The sequence below is a fragment of the Rhizophagus irregularis genome, chromosome 22 (assembly GCF_026210795.1).
Source record: "Rhizophagus irregularis chromosome 22, complete sequence".
Taxonomy (NCBI): Eukaryota; Fungi; Glomeromycota; class Glomeromycetes; order Glomerales; family Glomeraceae; genus Rhizophagus; species Rhizophagus irregularis.
In genome coordinates, this window is record NC_089450.1 from 1191091 (window position 1) to 1210658 (window position 19568).

The 19568-nt window shown below is 25.9% G+C and overlaps 4 protein-coding genes across 4 annotated transcripts; 3 read left to right on the forward strand and 1 right to left on the reverse strand.

Annotated features, from left to right (window-relative positions):
* Positions 1 to 650: 650 nt before the first annotated feature.
* Positions 651 to 2043, reverse strand: OCT59_014525 (uncharacterized protein). Its single transcript, XM_025330993.2, has 3 exons — positions 1526 to 2043; positions 1184 to 1451; positions 651 to 1101 (listed from the first exon to the last, which is right to left on the reverse strand). The coding sequence occupies exons 1-3, from the start codon at positions 1865 to 1867 to the stop codon at positions 992 to 994; spliced, it is 720 nt and encodes a 239-aa protein (XP_025164534.1). The 5' UTR covers positions 1868 to 2043; the 3' UTR covers positions 651 to 991.
* A 782-nt stretch (positions 2044 to 2825) lies between these two features.
* On the forward strand, positions 2826 to 4420 carry OCT59_014526 (uncharacterized protein; the record flags this gene model as incomplete). Its single annotated transcript, XM_025312171.2, has 2 exons — positions 2826 to 3872; positions 4108 to 4420. The coding sequence occupies 2 exons, from the start codon at positions 2826 to 2828 to the stop codon at positions 4237 to 4239; spliced, it is 1179 nt and encodes a 392-aa protein (XP_025164535.1). The 3' UTR covers positions 4240 to 4420.
* Positions 4421 to 5152: 732 nt separating this feature from the next.
* On the forward strand, positions 5153 to 6411 carry OCT59_014527 (uncharacterized protein; the record flags this gene model as incomplete). Its single annotated transcript, XM_025328958.1, has 4 exons — positions 5153 to 5603; positions 5767 to 5835; positions 5918 to 6099; positions 6172 to 6411. The coding sequence occupies 4 exons, from the start codon at positions 5153 to 5155 to the stop codon at positions 6409 to 6411; spliced, it is 942 nt and encodes a 313-aa protein (XP_025164536.1).
* A 3118-nt stretch (positions 6412 to 9529) lies between these two features.
* OCT59_014528 (uncharacterized protein) lies at positions 9530 to 12020 on the forward strand (the record flags this gene model as incomplete). Its single annotated transcript, XM_025323085.2, has 7 exons — positions 9530 to 9659; positions 9740 to 10142; positions 10219 to 10274; positions 10337 to 10516; positions 10591 to 10731; positions 10796 to 11352; positions 11429 to 12020. 7 exons carry the CDS (start codon positions 9530 to 9532, stop codon positions 11792 to 11794), a joined length of 1833 nt encoding a protein of 610 aa, XP_025164537.1. The 3' UTR covers positions 11795 to 12020.
* Positions 12021 to 19568: the final 7548 nt, after the last annotated feature.

Here is a 19568-nt window from a genome sequence, read left to right on the forward strand (position 1 = left end):
TCTTGAACTTTTTTTGGAATTGGCTGAGAAAATTTTTTTTAAAGCATTTACAATCAAGGTGGAAGTAATAACTCGAATAGTAACAAGTAAAAAAGGTACGACTTAACGAGTGAGAAACAAGTAATACAAATAGTACACATCGTAATAATAATAGTTTAAGTAATCGTACGATAAGCAATAAACAATATAGAGAAAAACAATGAAATTTTAACTTTGCGTGATTTGATTATGTTAATCTGCAAGATAAATAATATTTGGCTAACGTACTCCTTTTTTTTTTCAAATTACACACAAACTTTATATTAAACTTTGTGTAAGATCCCCTTATTTTACCGAAATTTTCCGATTTCTTTCCCCAAAAGATTGGAAAATAAAAAAGCCAAATTAACAAAATTAATTTACGTAACATATGAGAGACGAAATCTTTTGTATACCATTAAAAAATGAATTTATTAAAAATAGGATAAATAAAATTTTCGAAAAAAAAACATGACAAAATAACGAACCTTATTCGTTATTTACCAATTAATTTTTCTGATGGATGCAAGGATCTTCTTACATGCAGATAAATTTTGAATACTCATTACGTTTGCATTTGTTTAGAAATACAAAAAAATACCATAAAATATAAAATATGAAACACTCTTTTTAATTTAAATCAATGCATTCAATGCATTCAATGAATTCAGTGTATTTATTGTATTCAGTTTGTATTCAAGTGTAATAAATAATAAAAGCCTCAATAAAATAAATAAATAAATAAACAGGTTTTGATGAAATATTTTTTCCATATTTGATAAATGAAAGGCGTTCGTACTTGTAAACTCTAGATCTAAAAATGAGGACTTACAATCATAATCTTCATGTAATTCTATTTACAAAAATTTTTTATTTTTTCCTGAAAAAATATAATAATAATAATAATAATAATAATAATAATAGTAATAATAAATTTATATACAAATATATATAACAAAATGATAAAAAGTAATTAATCATGCAGTTTGTTATATGATTTATTTGGAGCGGTTGGACCAACACTAGTATCACAAGATTTCGGTTTAATTTGTTTCATTACATCCTGAATAGCGCGATAAATTTCTAATTTTAAAAAGTTTTAAATTAAAAATTAAATTTGAAATATTTGAAATGATCATCCTTCCAATTAAAAGTTAAAACTCACTCTGCTTTGATATTTTAGGTTCACTAGCTTTGTTACTCTTATTTTTAAATTCTTCACCATAATCTTCAATATTACTTTGTACTTTGATATTTTTAATATGATTTTTTACATAATCAAAAGTAGATTTGGTCAACAGATTTTTTACTTTTGATTTTGATTTCGAAGAAGATGAGGAGCCGATCAAGACTAAATCCGGTTTAACCGATTCGCATATCTTTAATAATTCTTCACGTACATTTCCTCTAGAAATTATGATATTACTAGTAACCTAATAAAAATATTATAAGATTATAAAGTTATTAAAGTTATTAAAATACGTAATTATCATTGTCTTTTACTTACATTTTTTACTTTTAATTCGGAAGCTACATTTTTTAAAGTATTTTTAGCATGTTCTTGTTCATTTTTAAGATATTCCTGATATTCATCATGATTTGATGTAGTATTATAAGTATTTGCATATCCTACTAAACCAAATGTCCAGACATCAATTACGGGATAATACAATCTTTGTGCGTGTAAAACCGAAAAAATATACACATGATCTAAATTTGGTCTAATAACATTTGTAACGGCCCATTCCAACAATTCTTGTGATTTTGTTATACAATCTGGATCATATGCTAAGAGAATTGTACGACGACGATAATCACATTTGGCGATTTCTTTTTCTAATGATGACATGTTTATTACTTTTTACTAAAAAAGGTATATATATATATTAAAAAAAGAATATTATGTGCAAAATTTTAAAATGAAAAATGTAAATTTTAAACGAAAAATGAAATATATATTTATATATATATTTATATATATATAGATAGAAAGAAAAGAAAGAAAAAAGAAATTAAAAAGAAATTAAGAAAAAAGAAAAAAAAAGAAAAAAAAATTAACCTCTTATATAAATGAAAAAAAAACGTAAATACGCCAGGAAAATGCAATAAAGTTATTGATTTGTTTAAAAGTGGAAATATTCAAATGATCTTGAAACAAAAAAAAAACGTTATTTTTAGAATTCCAGTTATTACAGTTGCAAAAAAATAAACCAATTTCTTTTTTTAACATTTCCATAATCCTAAAAATGTAAACTAATTACCAAAAAGACATTGGAATCATTGTTAAATCACAAGAAAGATTAAAAAAATTTTTTTCAATAAAAATTCTAATGCTCAATGATGTATTTTATATTTGTAATCCAATTAGATATTTATGGGTCTAGACGGTAGATATTTGTACTATTTTTGGTAATCATTAACATGACACCTGATTAATGAACTTACTTATTTGGAATATTTTATTTCGGAAATTTTTTTTCGGTAAAGTTTCACCACTTAACCATTAAAGTTCCAGAATTAAATCTTAATGCTATACGATAACCATTTTTATTCCTTAATTGTACGCCATAATAAAGCACAACACAAATTTGTACATCTTATTGTTTTCCCCAAATTGTCTAATTGTCCTCGTCTTTTTTTTCTTTTTTTTCTTTTTTCTTTTTTCTTTTACTTTCCCTTTTTTCAAAATAAAAAAAAATCATTATATATTATACATATATATATATTATATATATATATTTTTATTTTTTTTTTATATATATTTTCCCTATTATATATACTATTTATTGTATACAATATTATATAAAATGCATATTTATAATCCTTTATCCAATCATTACATTCTTGTTCAAGTTTTTGGATTTATAGAAAATCAACGAGATATTTTTCATTGTACATTAGTTAATACTCAATGGAATCTTTCAGCTACACCTTTCTTATACAGAGCACCAAAATTAACTTTCACTAATATAAATTCATTAACATTCTTACAAACTATAAAGAATGCTAAAGAAAAACAAACATTTTTACCATATAATGAAATGGTACGTGAATGGAATTTTAAGGATCCTAATAGTGTTGATTGTATAGCAGATTGTTGTCCTAATATTGAAAAAATTAGTTGTAATAATGAATCTTTCATTTTATATGATAATAATCATGTAAACTCTACTTTATTAAAGAATTGGATTAAATTAAAATCTATTAAATTATATCGTCGTTGTGGTTCTGATCTAATTTTGGAAGCTATAAAGATTAATTGTAATCGTTTAGAAGAATTAATATTATGGAATTGTACTGTTACTGATATTGGTTTAATACAAATTTTTAAATCTTGTAAAGGTTTAAAATTATTAAAATTAAATCAATGTCATGAAATTACTGATCAATCTTTATTATCAATGTCAGAAATTTGTCATTCTATAATTAATTTGGATTTAAGAGATTGTAATAAATTAAGTGATGATGGTATTTTGGCTTTATCAAATTCTATTTTTTCAAAAAATTTATCTATTCTTCATTTAGAAGCTTTAAATATTAAAGAAGATTCTTTATTAATTTTGGCTGAAAATATTACAAATTTACAAGAATTACATTTAAGAAGATTTGAAACTGTTACTGATGAAATTGTTACTGCTTTTGCTATTGGTAGTAGACATTATTTAAAAAGATTAAATTTACATTTATGTCCAAGAATTAGTTGGAGTATGAAAGAATCAATAGAAATTAGAGAATTATCTTTATTAATGCAAAATATTAGTTTACAATTATTAAATTCTATATGTGAGACTTGCCAATTTTTAGAAAAATTTACTTTAGATATAGCTTCTTATTCTTCTTCTTATTCTAATGAGGTAAGTTTTCCATTTTTTTTTTTTTTTGATATTCTCTCTCTCTCATTTCGCTAATTATTTTTTCTATATTCTCTCTCACATACATGCTCCATACGTGCTCATATATGCTCTCTCACATACGTGCTCCATAAATGCTATCTCACATACATGTTCCATACATGCTCACATACATGCTCTCTCATTTCCTCCCTCATATACATGCTCTTTCTCTCTTTCATACCCTCCCTCTTTTTAGGAAATTATAAGTACTCTTTCACAGCTTAAAAATCTTAAATCATTGGCCATATTTTGTGGTATAAAATTTTCGAAATTTGAAATCTATGAGTTAAAAAGGAGATGTAAAAAATTAGTACAAATCAATTGTTAAAAAAAAAAAGTATATATATAAATATATATATAATTCAATAATCTTTACAAAATATATATATATGAGTATTGTATAATTAGTTATTATAGATAATTTTACAATAACAGGGTATAAATTACAATAAATATAATCAATTACATTAAAATAATACAAATAAAAAATTATAATCAATTGCAATTACAATAAACAGATAAATGTTATAAATATAATAAATGAAATAATGTAACAATTACAATTATATTTATAATTATAAATATAATAAATGTGATAAATGTAATAAATTTTTTTTTTCTAATCCCCCAAACTTTAAAAAAGACGAGTGGGGACTGGGCGAGACAAAAAAAAAAAAAAGGTCACAGGATCCTGAGACAATTTCTATTTTTAAAAATGATTTTTTTGACGTATATTTATTAATCATCTGGTATATCATTTAACTGCATAGATAATCTTTTTGGCTGAAAAAGTGCAGGGTAGCAATGTTACTCCAATATTTTAGTGCAAATTGTTTGTGATAGCTTCAATATCTCAATATCTCATTCTTTCATTCTTACATCGTTCTCTCACGCTTCATTTACCAAATTCGTTAGTATTTGCGTGAGAAACAAATCATTGATTCTCTGCGCCACATCTTCAATTAAATGTAGAGTTTTATTTATCTGTTATTGTTTATTGTGTTTATTGTTAAAATTTAAATTTTTTTTTATTTACCAAAACAAATATTAGATTGATTGAAGTGATTTTTTTTGGAAAAAATAACTGCTTATTGAGGCTGAACATATTTTACTTTATTATTGTATATTTATTATATTTATTATAAAAAAAATAATATAATTTTTTTATAAATTTGATCCAAAAAAAAAAAATGAAAAAAAAAATTTTTTTTTGAAATAAATTTTTTTTCCCGATTTTTAAAATGTCTCCGCCAACAGCTCAAATAAATGCATCTCAACCCGTTAATTCATTTGAAGAAATATGTGAAGAAATAGACACATTATTACTTTCTCGTTACCCTTCTAAAACCGTAGATGATGATTCTTCATCCACGTCTTCCTTCCCTTCTTCTACTCCTTCTGACTCAACAGCCTCATCATTTCGCGATTATACTTCACCAATTACTCCTGAGAGAGTGGTAAAATTTTATAAAGAACAACATGAGAAACAAACCGTAGCATGCGTTATTGAAAAACAAAACCGGTTTTCTTCATTAAATCACGCGAAAATGGGCGTTTGGAATGCCCTAGAATTGTTAAATACTTTGGTCGATAATTCTGATCCTGATACTGAATTATCGCAGATAGAACATTGTTTACAAACCTCCGAAGCTCTAAGAAGAGATGGTCAACCTAGATGGTTCATTTTAACTGGTATGTTGAAACTTGAAGCTTTTTTAATGAATGACGAAATAATTGATTCATGCGCAGTTGTAAAAGTTTTTCTCTCTCTTCTTTTATTATAGAAATTATCACGTGACTTACACGTATTGATTTTTTTTTCTTTTTTTTCTTCCCCTCCCCCTTTCCCTTCTAGGATTAATTCATGATCTAGGTAAACTCTTGTATTTTTATGGAGCGGAAGGTCAATGGGACGTCGTTGGAGGTATTTACGCTTCTCTAGTTAATTTATTATGAGAGATGAAATCTTATAACCTTGTAAACCCCTTCCTTTTTCTGTATTAAAGATACATTTCCCGTTGGATGTGCATTCTCTCAATCCATAATTTTTCCCGAATTTTTTCAAAATAATCCGGATTATAACAATCCTAAATATAATACCTTGTACGGTATTTACGAACCAAACTGTGGATTAGATAATGTATTAATGTCCTACGGTCATGATGAATATATGTATCAAGTTATAAAGGTAAATTTTAATTAATTGCGGGATTTCTTATCATTTTTATTTGTTTCATACTAAAATAATTTTTTTTAATAGGATTATTTACCACCTGAAGCCGGTTATATAATTAGATATCATTCATTTTATGCTCAACATCGTGAAAACGCTTACTGTCATTTAATGAATGATTATGATCACGAAATGATGAAATGGGTTAAAATTTTTAATCCATTCGATTTATATTCCAAAAGTGATCAACCACCAAATATACAAGATTTAAAACCTTATTATATTGAATTAATTAATGAATATTTTCCTGAAGAAATTTGTTGGTGAAGAATAAGAAGGATGATTTTAAAAAAAAGAAGAAAGTGAAAACTTCGAAAACCACTTCCTTTTAATTATTTTAGAATTCTACTTCTTTATAATAATAATAGATTTATTATTATTTATGATTTGTATTATTTGTATTTTTTAAAAAATTTTTTACTTGAAATAGAAATATTTCATTTTATTGATTTTTGTATAATAATAATATTACAATATTAAATAAATGGCGCAATTGCTGTTGTTTGTTTATTGAAAATTAATTACGCAATACTTTTTTTTTGCCAATCTTCATGTGAAATTGTTTACCTAAATTCGTATGCCATTTTCGTCCCGATTCTTCAAAAAATTCTCTCTTAATCCAAATTACTCACATAGTTTAAGTTTTATAAATTATTTGACAACTTATTAATTTAAAAATTTTTAAATTACAAAAAACTAAAAATTCAAAAGTACATTACCTTTTACACACTTGGCTCATTAATTAATTGTCCAAAGATCCCAAAAGAGTACACACATTATAGATATTCGGATTACAATCTAAGTAAGTCTGGATATGTTCGTGGAGGTCCAATGTCGGCAATTCCGTTACGGTAAGGATATGAAGTAGATAATAATTTTTATATAAAAAACTTTTAACAAAGATTTGGCCTTCATTTCAAGGTAATCCACACATTATAGATATCCGGATTGCAATCTAAGAAAGTCTGGATATGACTCCACTTGTACGTAGAGGCCCAGTGCCGGCAATTTCGTTATGGTAAGGATATGAAATGGATAATAATTTTTATATAAAGAAACATTTAACAAGTTTATACTCTTCCTATCTCATCCAAGAGTTATTCCATCTCTTGGAGTCAAGACGGTTATGAAAATAACCGTCAAGTTAATTTAATATCAATAGCAATACTCAACTGGAAACAGTATTATGATCTTGAGATATTTTTAATGCACCTTCTTGACCTGATAGTAGTGAGGTGATCATGTAAAATTATGGAAAGAAATGAATGATGGTATGTACTGGGCTCATGCAAGTACTAATTAAGATTGGTTTTCAACTAACCGACAAGACAATTGGAGATTTAATAAAGATGCTTGAATCACAAATTAAAATCGTTGGAGAGTCATTATTAAATTCTTTTTATAAAGTCGAGATCGATAATCTCCAAGAAAATAATGCTTACTTGCGAGACGTCAGCCAATTGCAGTCATACAATGAAATACTTAGCCAAAGAAAACGACAGCTTACGTCCCAGAGATTGTTGAATCAAAATTAATTGAAATGAGAAAAGTCGAAAAGAAGACAAGAAAAAGACAATGAGGATCATGAAAAATTTCTTATTATTTTTAAAATCACTATCTTGTTTTTTTTTTGTATATATTACAAATTATTTAATAATAATAAATAAATTAAAATTTTTGTATAATTTTTTTTTTGACATTTATATAACTTATTTATAAGGAGATGAATGTGTGAAATCACTTTTACCTATCAAACGTATGATACCTTTAATTAATTTACAAATTAGGATACTATACAATTGATGTTACTATATGGTTACCTTGAAACTAGTTTTATTTGTTTATTCAGAAAAAGTAAGGAGTGAAGTTTATTTTTAAATTGAAATCTGGGATAACTCGTGGAGGTGCAGCCTTTTGTTTTTTTTTCTCTCACGCATTTTTACCTAACACAGCCCCTGATTTGTCATTATCCAGAAAGCGAACAAGTCTTACGCGCTTAAAATTTCTGTAACTTTTTTTGGACTTTTTTTTTCTGTAATGAGACTAAATGATCAATCAAAAATAAAGGGGGGGGAGATTACTAAATAAAGATAGACTCCGTCAAAAATTAATAATTATCACATGATATGTCTTCTTCAAACCGCAGTATTAAATACTAACACTAACACCTGATTTTTATGATTTTGATAGTTACTTTCTTTAAACGAAAGTCTCTTTAGAGAATTACTAATATGTAATTTCTGATTTATTTAAAATATCGAGGAAAACGCAATGTCCAACATTTTCATTTCCTAATCCAGGAAATTGTTGTATTAATGATTATGAATTTTAAAATACTTTAAAATAGTATTGAAACTCAAATATTATATATTATTGGATGATTAAACTAAGCGACACCATAGTACCGCTTCAAAAAAGAACGTCCGCATTATTGTGACCTTGGCCGGCCGGCATTATATACAAAATTGGAAGCATATTTCCTTTATTTTTTATCACGCGTTATAATAACGCGTCTTATGTATATTATTTAATGAACAAAGTTCAATCAATCAATTTTACAAAAAATTTCGGCAGTCCATGTTTGTTTGTGCCAATTACGACATATGGAGCTTATGCCGTAATGCTACAAAATCCATCTTTCTATAATTGTAATTTGGCAATTCCGAAAGCTTCCTGTAACTTTTTACATGTTTTATGATATAAATCGCTTATAATATGATTACATCATATACACGCATATATTTTTGTATTAATGAGAATAATTTTTCTTTATTTCACTTTATTACCTTATTCCCGAACAAGTAATTTATGATAAAGAATAATTATGACGAAAATGATGAAATGTAATACCTTAAAAACAATTACAGTATAAACATAGGCACTATAATAGGAGGTAACTGAGAAGTTCATGTTTCGACTCAATATATAGTATCCGATTATAGTCACATTACTTTATGCTATTTTATATTTCAATATTTCAATGAACTTTAAAGGCCTAAAAAAAAAAAGCTTAATAACCAAATTAATGTTATATAGCGAGAAATCCTTTAAAAAATAATTTTTAAACACATTTGAATATTTTTATTTCAATATGCCATTAAAATTAGTGATTTTCGTCACGTTTAAAAGGCTGAGCAGTGATTTATTTAGATTCATATTAGATTTTCGAAAAAAGAGTTGGTGGCTTTTTTTAAGGGAAAAATCAATTCTTTGTTTTACTAAATATAACGTTTTGTGTAATCCGTGATGGGAACACAATGACTTTTTAATTAAATTAATTTTCCAATTTTTGATATCTCTTCCTTTAATTCTCTTTTTTTTAAAAAAAATTCTTTTGTAATACAAAAATTCATTCTCTTTTAAGTGAATTTAGTAATATTTGATTATGTCAACAAATTGGGAAGATTTATTATGGAGGCCTATTCATAAAGCAAAAGCAAAAATGGATTATCACAGTCAACATCCTATGGATTTACATTTTGATGCTGGTGAAATTATCGAAGTCCTCGGAATTGGTAAATGATATTATTTATTTATTTATATTTTATGATCGTTTAATATCGATTAATTTGAATTTTTTTTTTAAAAAATTTAGAAAATGAAGATTGGTGGAATGGGAGTATACAAAATACACAAAAATTGGGAACTTTTAAATTTGGTTCTTTTCCAAAAATATTTGTGGAGGTTGTGGAAGCTGTGGAATCATCATTTGAATCAAAGAACGATTATCAACAAAAAAAAATTATTAATTCAAAACCAAATTTGCCTCCTAGAAAAAAACCATTAGTAACTTCAAATAATAACAAACCTTCCTATGATGATGATGATAATAAAACAGATGTTTTGAACAAATTATTAAACAAAATCCCAGAATTAACCAAGCCTAAGCTATCTAGTTCAAACAATTCCAATTCTTCACGTGAGAATAGTCTGAAAATTTCTGCTATGTTTGATCTTGAAACTTATGAACAGTTCGAATCTCGACCAGATCCTGTCAGGTATTTAATATTTTTTTAAAAAAAAAAAATTCGCAGAATTTAACAATAGTAATAATAATTTCTTTTGCGGAAAAAGTCGATGTGAACCAGTTGTTGTTGCAAAAGATTTTGAGGGTTTCTTTGACGCATCAGGTATATTCTTTAGCTTCTTTCATTCGTCAATAATAGTTAAATATTTGGTGCTTTTTTTTTAGTTGTCGATTTTACAATTATTGACGAATACGCACGAGAAACTCCAATATCAGAGACAGAAACAATAGGAAAATTATCTTATTATCTTACATCTGTGTGGGATCATCCTTTGTATAAATTACGAGCAATATTTACATGGGTGACAGATAACATATCTTATGACTGTGAATCATTTTTTTCAGGTATCGTATTTCTTAAAATTGAATGAAAATGTTCTTTTCGAACATATTGGCCGAGATTTATATATCTGTATTAGGACAATACCGAAATGCCGCTAATGGAGCAAAGGATGTATTAAAGAAAAGATCGGCTGTATGTGCTGGTTATTCAGAATTATTTTATGAATTATCAAAAGCTGCTAGATTAGATGTATGGAAGATAAATGGAAATGCCAAAGGTACTACAACTATATTCAATCTTATTATACATTTATTTATATAAATAATTTTTTTTTTTTTTAGGTGCTGGATATACAGCAGGGGCTGATATCTCAGGATCAGAATATGGACATGCATGGAATGGTGTATTATATGAAGGAGAATATTTATTGATAGATAGTACGTGGGGTGCCGGACATCTTCATAATGGACAATTTATTAAGTCTTTTAATCCATTTTACTTCATGTGCTCTCCTATGAAAATGATATATCGTCATTTACCTACGGATCCTAAACATCAATATTTAAAACCAATAATTTCATCTGAGGAGTTCTTGAATTTACCTTGTTTTAGAGAACTATGTTTCAAAAATGGAATTAATTTAACAAGATGGTCAGGTCATATAGCTGAAACATCAAAAGATAAAATATCTTTGGAATTTGAACATACAGCACTTGAAGAGACGGGTTATTATGGTGCTAATTTGGATTGGAAAGGACAAAGTAAATTGGCTGTTGTAGTACAAAGATTGACACATCCAGGTCCCAACGGAGGAATATTATATAGAATATTATGTAATATTCCTAGTAATGGAGACGGACATCTCAGCGTTTATTATTATCCTCGAGGAGGAGGGGAGGTATATAATAAAGCCTGTCTTAATTTTATTCCGTATTTTATGTATTTAATATTTCTAATATAAACCTTCTTTATAGGGACCGCAGCTAATAACTCAAAAAATAATAAATCATGGAACAGGTTCAAATTACAAACAATTTGTAAACACATACGGTATCCCATTTATAGTTTCAATTGTAAATCCCTTGGAAGCAACACTTGAACATAATACGAAAGTTAGGTTTGAAATTAATGTATTTGGAGAACATCCTACTCCAAAATTATTAGTATTTGATCAATCATTTAAAAAGAAACAATTTTTGGAAATAGTTGATCGAAATGATGAACAAGATTATGTTACTTTTGTCGGAGATGTTGTATTAAGTTATAAAGGAAAATGGCATTTGGGTTATGAAAGTAAAGATAATTATTTTAGTTATATTGCTGAATATGATGTTGATTAATAATTATAATATTTCATATTAGTTTTTTTTATTACTTGGGAATAATATGAACAAATATTAGAATAATTTTGCATGTATTTTATTAATTCGTTTTCTTTCTTTTTTTTTTATAATATAATTTGTCTTCATAAAGAAAGTAACTTCAATATTTATTTCTGTTTCAAGTTTTGGAATATCTTACCATTAAATATTATGAATAAAAAAAAAGGCTATTGATTAGATTTTTATAATATAAATTTTTTATATATAACTGAAAAAAAACAAGATTTTGGTTATTTTATCTGTTTTACATATGATAAGTAAAATAAAAATTAAAATAAAATTCCAATAAAATTTTAAACCTATTATTATTTATAAATAATACTAATTCATAAAAAGTAATGGAATATATTAATTTAGTGATATACTAATTTTTAATATATTATATTAAAAAGTTTAAACTAGGTAGGGCACTGTCAGATATTACCTAATATCACTTTAATATAAGAACTTACCCCCCCCCAGGTAAGGTATATTATATATATAATTCCTTATATAATATTGTATGTAACCTAAGATCTTTAGTTACCCCCTCCCCCTAAAATATTAGGTAATATCTGACAGCACCCTTATAGTAAATTAGTAATCTAGGTACCACTCTATAATCTGATTACTACTTTATAACTTAGGATCTATAATTACTTACCACTCTTTGTTTACCAATTACCAGTATTATATTTTGTTAATTATCTTATTTGTAATTAAGCCTTTTATACTATTTATATTTTTATATTAATATATTTTTTATTATTACTCTATAATTTAACTACCATCCACTTTTTAATAATCTAATTACCCCTATTTTCTTTTTATTTTCTTTTGGCTTAAATGTTAAATTTGATGTTAAAAATATTGGCTTTTAATACATATTTGAACTTTAATTAAAATACTAATAATAATATTTACCTTCTAGTCATATTTTATTACCACTCATCAGCTTCAGTTTTCAGTTTTAAAATAATTAAAAAAATTGTATCAGATAGTGCAATAAATCTGAAATTAATTTTGGCCAACTCTATAGCATAATTTTTAGAATATATAATTTGAAAATTCAACTTAATATTATAGTAATATTGAAAAAGTATTTAAATACTAATTAGAGACTGAAAAAATTTCTAATTTACCAGTTTTAAATCACTTCTTAAATATTAAGTTATTATATTCCAAATTTAACTAAAAATTATGGAATAATATTAGTCAAAATTATCATTAATTTCTATACTTTAAGTTTTAAATACTTCATTATTTTTTTATAACTTTTGAGAGGTTAATAAAATATCCAAAAAATGTCTTAATAAATAACTGTAAAGCTGTTTCAATTTAATTATTTGTTTAACATATTTCTCTTCCTTCTATTTATTCAAAAATCTGGATTTTATTAAACATATAATAATAAATATGTTAAAATACTCCTTTTAAATTTAAATTACAATTTTTCAGAATTTCCAGAATTTTCCTAAAAGTTATATTATATTTGTTTATTTATTGTAAATTCCTTTTTTCTTTCAAACTCTTTATAAATTCTAAATATTAAATAAACAATCAAATTAAAACAGCCTAAAAATCTTAAAATTAAATGCCAAATCACATTAGATAATAATACTTTTATTAATACAATTTACAAATAAATTTTAAATACTAAAATAAAAATACATTTTATGACATAACTGTTAATATTGAAACTAGAAATATGATTTTACTATCATTAAAATCCTTTTATTGAAATGAATCTAATGATATAAATTTTATTAAAATTAAATCACTGGTTATATTAAAAATAGAGATATATAAAATACAAAATTTTAAAAATACTTTTATAATACATAATTTTTGAAAAATTTTAATATAAATTCTAAGCAAATTTAAATGTAAATAGTAAGTTGTATCAGTATTATTTGGAATTCTTTATTTATAATTTTCATATAGATTTTTTTGAATATTTTTCTTATTTTTCTATTTTTAATATTTAGCTATTTATTTATCAACATAAAATCTTCTACCACTATAAAAAAAAATTATTAATAATATTTTTAAAAGGTTTAAGCTAATTAATTGTATTCCTTTATATTTATTATAATTCTAAAAAAAAATAAAATTTTAGAAAAACTTTCTGATTTTTTTAAGTTTTTTAAGAATCCTAGACATTACATATATAACTCACATTTGAGTTTTAGCAAATTTAATCAAAATTAAGTTAAGTTCATAATTTTAGATAAAGCAAATTAATTGAAAATTAATTAATAGTCATAATTATGAGTTTTAGCCAATTGTGTTGATTTTATAAAGTCATATTTTATATTTGAGCAAATTTGGTACTTTTTTTTAAAATTTAACTTATCCTTTTTTTTTAACTTTTATAGATAGTATTTTTAAAAATAATAGTTTCTATATTTTGGCTAAAATTAAGTATAATTCTGGTTAAAATCAAGCATAATGCAAATCAAAAACTGTTTAATTAGTTTTGAAACATTTTATTTTTTAATAATTATTTATATTTAATTTATTATTTTTATTAATTATTATTTTATCTATAATTTACATATTTTTAATTATAAATTATAAAAATTAACAGTTTAATTTATATTAATTATTTATTTTTTATTGATAATAAAAAAAAGATTGTTAATTTCAGTAAATTGACAATTAAATTTACCGATCTACAAATAATTTTAATAAACTGAAATTATATTTTATTAAGCAAATTTAAACCTAGTATATTATTTAGAATTTACTATTACTCATATTTTGAGTTTTAGCAAATTAGTAATAATTTGATTTTAGCAAATTAGATTTATTTTAGTAGGAGCAAAAAGTGCTAAATTCATGCAAATCAGTTATGAGTTATATATGTGATGTCTGGGATCCTGTTTTTTACTTCAAATAACTAGGGATAATCATTACTGTTAGCCAGAATTATCAATTTTTACTGGTGCTATATTTTTTAATGCTGGTTGATCATCATAATTTTAGTCACCAGTGATCATTACCTCTGGTAATAGTTAGAAAAATTCTTTTTTTAATATTTATTTAATTATTTTATTATTTTATTATCTTATTATTTATATTCATATAGATCAGTTTTACAAAATTATAAAATTTCATTTTTTATATATTTTAAAATTTTACACTTCATTATAAATTACTCTTTTATTTAGTTTTTATTTTTATTTACAAATTTTTTTAATATTTAAGGGGCGTGCCAGAAATTAGCTGATTTGAAAGGGAGTGGGGGAGTCAAGCTTCAGATCAGGTCTATATATATCACGTAACATTTATATATTTAAATATAAACTAGTATAAGTAATTTACCGTATATCGTGGGCCATAAGATACTATGCGTAAGTCTGCCCCTTGAAAAATTTCATAGAATTGTATAGTACCCGGGGGATATTTTACAATTATCTCATGATCTAGTAATCAGATTTGAGCCATCTTTTTTTTGTTTGATAGCTTTCATTAAGCTCTTCAAAATAAAAAAAAATCGTTCAAATTGGACTGGTAGATCATGAGATATTCGCAAAAAATGGAATTTTTAGGCTTTTTTTAGTACCCAGGGGTACAGGGTCAAACCCCCAATTTTTGCAAGATACCCGGTGTAAACGGCCGAATATCAAGCATGAGAAGATGATAAAACGCCACCGCCAAATGTAATTATCAAGTATTAAGAACGAACAAATTAATCGTGGATTGGTGTGGATGGATAAATAATTAGCCGAAAAGGATAAACATTTAAGAAGAGTAATGATCTGCATGATGTAATATTTATTGAATGATTGACAAAGAACCAATAGGATAAATAGAGTCGATCATTTGCGGCTTAGCGATCTTTAACAATGAGAACGATAAGAAAGAATAATTATAAGCCACAAAAGATAGATTATAAGCAAAACACATAAAGTGGATTAAAAGAATATATAAAATAATGTCGGAAAGATTGGAGAACACAAAATAATATAAAGGATAATATGAAAAGATGGCATAAAGATGGAATATAAAAGATAACATATTAAAAAGAATATATATAAAAGATAACACAAAGCCACAAAAGATGAATTATATCTTTACGACATAATATTTGAAAGATTATTTAAAGAAAAGGTAGCACAGCCATAAAAGATGGGTTATAAATTATTTCTTTGCGATGTAATATTTGAATAATAGAAAAGATAACATATAAAATAATATAAAAGATAGCATATTAAAAGATAGCGTATTTAAAATATAGATAGTATATTAGAAAGATAGTTCAAAGATAATATGTAAAGAACATAAAAGATAGTATATAGATAGAATAGAAAATAGCATAAGAATTGTATATATAGAGAACGGAATTCAAAGTAATTCCATAGTTCTCATCCACAGAACTCAATAAAAATATAAGTTTCATTTAAATTATTTGTTAATGAAGTTTAATGTTAATTAAAGGTAATAGGTTCGCCCTAAACTTTAATTAATGTTCGCTTAATTAATTTTAATTGAATAAAATGGAAATTTCAAGATGAATTAAATATATGTTTTTGGAAAGTAATAACTCGTAGTGAGAGCTATCGAAGTTTGAAATTAAAGGTAAAAGTGGATATAATTTGGGGAAAATTTAGAGAAGTTAAATTTTATTTTATATCGTTCGACGTTTTATATTACTAACGCTATTTATGTTGTGAACCAAGAATGTTGTTGTATATTGTTTGTTGAGTTTGTTGTTTGTTAATTATGTTTTGATCACGTGTTTGTTCGTTTGATTGCTCGTTCGTTCGTTCGTTCGTTTGTTTATTCGCTCATTCGTTCATTCGACTACGAACGCTCCCCGTTCGATGCGCAACTCAGAATACGACAGGTGGAATCGGATCTCATATGGTGCATGCCGCAAGAAAGGAAATGATCATCATCACATGATTATTATTATAATGAATATGAAAATTTAATTTCGTTAGTAAGTCACTGATAGGTATTATTAATCAATATTTTATTTTAGAATTTATTTTTAGATTTCAGGTTTTGACGAGTTCAAAAGGAACCAATAAATCAACAAGGATTTAATCGAGTTAAAAACTTGAAAAGGTGAAAGATTGAAGTTTGAAGTTGTGCAAGTAATCACTTAATCGATAGAAAGCACAAGAATATTTCTTTCGGGAATAAAGTACCTGAGAAATTTCATAAGGAGATGTGGAAGTGAAAGATGGATTTTGAAATAAAGATTAATAATGGGAGAACACCAATGTATTATCCGGGGTTCATCTGTGTGGTATGGGTTACCTCTGAGTTTGGATTTTGGATAAATGCTCGAGATTGGAAAATTTTTATTCTTCGACATTAAAGATTATAACGTATGGGTTACGTCAAATCTGGATACCCAGCTCAATAACACGTGAATTGCTTTGGGGACGGGGAATGAAAATTGTAAAGACACCTACTTTATCAAAACATTGGATGGATAAAATGGGACAAACCTGTAAACTATCATGCTTTGACCGAAGGGAAAAAGATAGAGATAAGCCCAGTATAGGTCCACCAATTTAAGAAAGTTGGTTTAGATGAGTTTTATGGATAGCTGATGACTTTTGAAACTGGATTTCAGAAGATTAGATTCACCCGTTAAGAGACGAGTCGGCCAACGAAGGAGGAAAAGACGGATATGTTGTATTGTTACAGGTCCTAGGCTACATTTCAGATGAGGGTTCCTGGTGTAGTGTCCTAGTTCACGCTTTCATTACAATGTTCCGTTAAAAGAAGGAAAAAATAGAAGGATATTTACACGTTAACGAGCCGTATAATGAACATTACGTGCAGTATTTAATAATAGAGTAAAATCCGAAAAGAAGGACATTTATTTAAAAGAAGAACATTTATTTGAAAAAGAATATTTATTTGAAAAAGAACATTTATTTGAAAAGAAAGACATTTATCTGAAAAGAACGACATTTTGTGTGTTATAGATTAATTTATATAATATAGAATATATAGTAAGAAGGATTTATGTGGACGATAAGAAAGATTGGAAATTCGCAAACCTTAAAACTCCAAAATTTTCATAAAGTTTGTGATATGTGAAATTATGGATCTTGGTGACAAAAAGATGTGACAAAAAGATGTGACAAAAAGAGGTGATAAGTGAAACTATGAATCACGGTGACGAAAAGATGTGACATGTGAAATTAGGGAAATCGGTGATAAAAGATAAATTTTATGGCGCAGTAAAAAACCTCCGCAGCCTGAGGAGATCGTGGACTTAGAAAAATTTTTGAAATTTCGAGGCGCAGCAAAAAATTAATAGTAAAATATGACGTAGTAAATATATAGAACCGAAAGATGGAATCTAAGATTGAAAGAAGTAATCTATTTAAAGATGAAAGAATGTTTAGAAGATCAAAAATAGAAATGATAAGAGTGAAATATATATATATAGAGAGAGGAATCCGATTGAGATTCTGGATGGATATTCGTAGTAATTTAACTAAAGCATATAATGGAATGGTACCATCAATGGGAAAGCGAATATGTAACACATAAAGAGGAACACGAATTAGGAACGGAAGAATTGGATGAATGTTTAAATTGTGAATTATGTTATCCAATAGTAAATGAACCAATAGTATTCAAGAAATTTTGGGACGCGTTATTTAAATTTGAAGATGCAATAATAATATACAATGACGTAACGATTAAGGAGTATTAGATTTATTAAGTATGAATAATTCAGAAAGGGAAGATACAATGCATAAAGGGAAATGTAGAGACATAATGGATAGAATAACGGAATCAATAAGATATAGAATACAACCAAAAATGAAAGAAAGGGGATTACGAACAATTATATTAGTAATTGTAAGAGACTGTATTGAAAGAAATCTGGGGAATGAAGTATTTGATAGATTAATTGGAAATCCTGAATTAATAGAACACAAATATATTTTGGAAGATTGGGATGTTGAAAGAAGGTTTGAGAAATTTTGGCAATGGTATAGAATCACATCAAAAGAAATTGGACCATTACGAGTAAAGACAGGAGCAATAGAGACGTTTAGGGAGTTACTATATGAAGAAGAAGGAATAGCTATGAATGAGGAGAAAGTAAAGGAACTAATGTCCAAAATAGAATATGAGAACATACATATAGAAAATGTTCACGAATATCACAAGAATATGATGCAAAAGATAATAAGAATATTTATAGACTTTAGGGGATTTACAAAAGAACCAGAAGATTCAGAAAGTGAAGATAGTCCAGCAAGTTACGAATTGGAAAATGATTCCGAGGAAGAATTAGAGATAATAATAGGAGATAAATCATGGAAATTTAGTGAATTAAGAAGAAGGTCAAATGTTATGGATGAAGATCAACTGAGGTACATTTGGAAAATAGGAATAAAGTTGATGATAGAAATGGATATATTGGTAACGAGAATATTTATGGATAAAATTCAAGAGATAGAGGAATTGGATGAAAGGGAAAAAGAATTGAGGATAAAAGAATGGTTAGAAAAAGAAACAATAAGATGTGAAAAATGTGGTAATAGAAGGTTCGAAATGGACGAAGCGGATAGCGAATGCGGGGAATGTGTTAAAGAAGCGCAGAAGAATGAACAAGATGAGCTAATAGAATTGAGAAACAACTTAGAAAAATTGGGATATGATGAAATAGATGTGTCAGAAATTCAAAGAATGAAGAGTTTTGGGGTAAATAATCGAATAATAGTAACTAAAGAATTTGTGGAAGAATATATGGAAATGATAGATT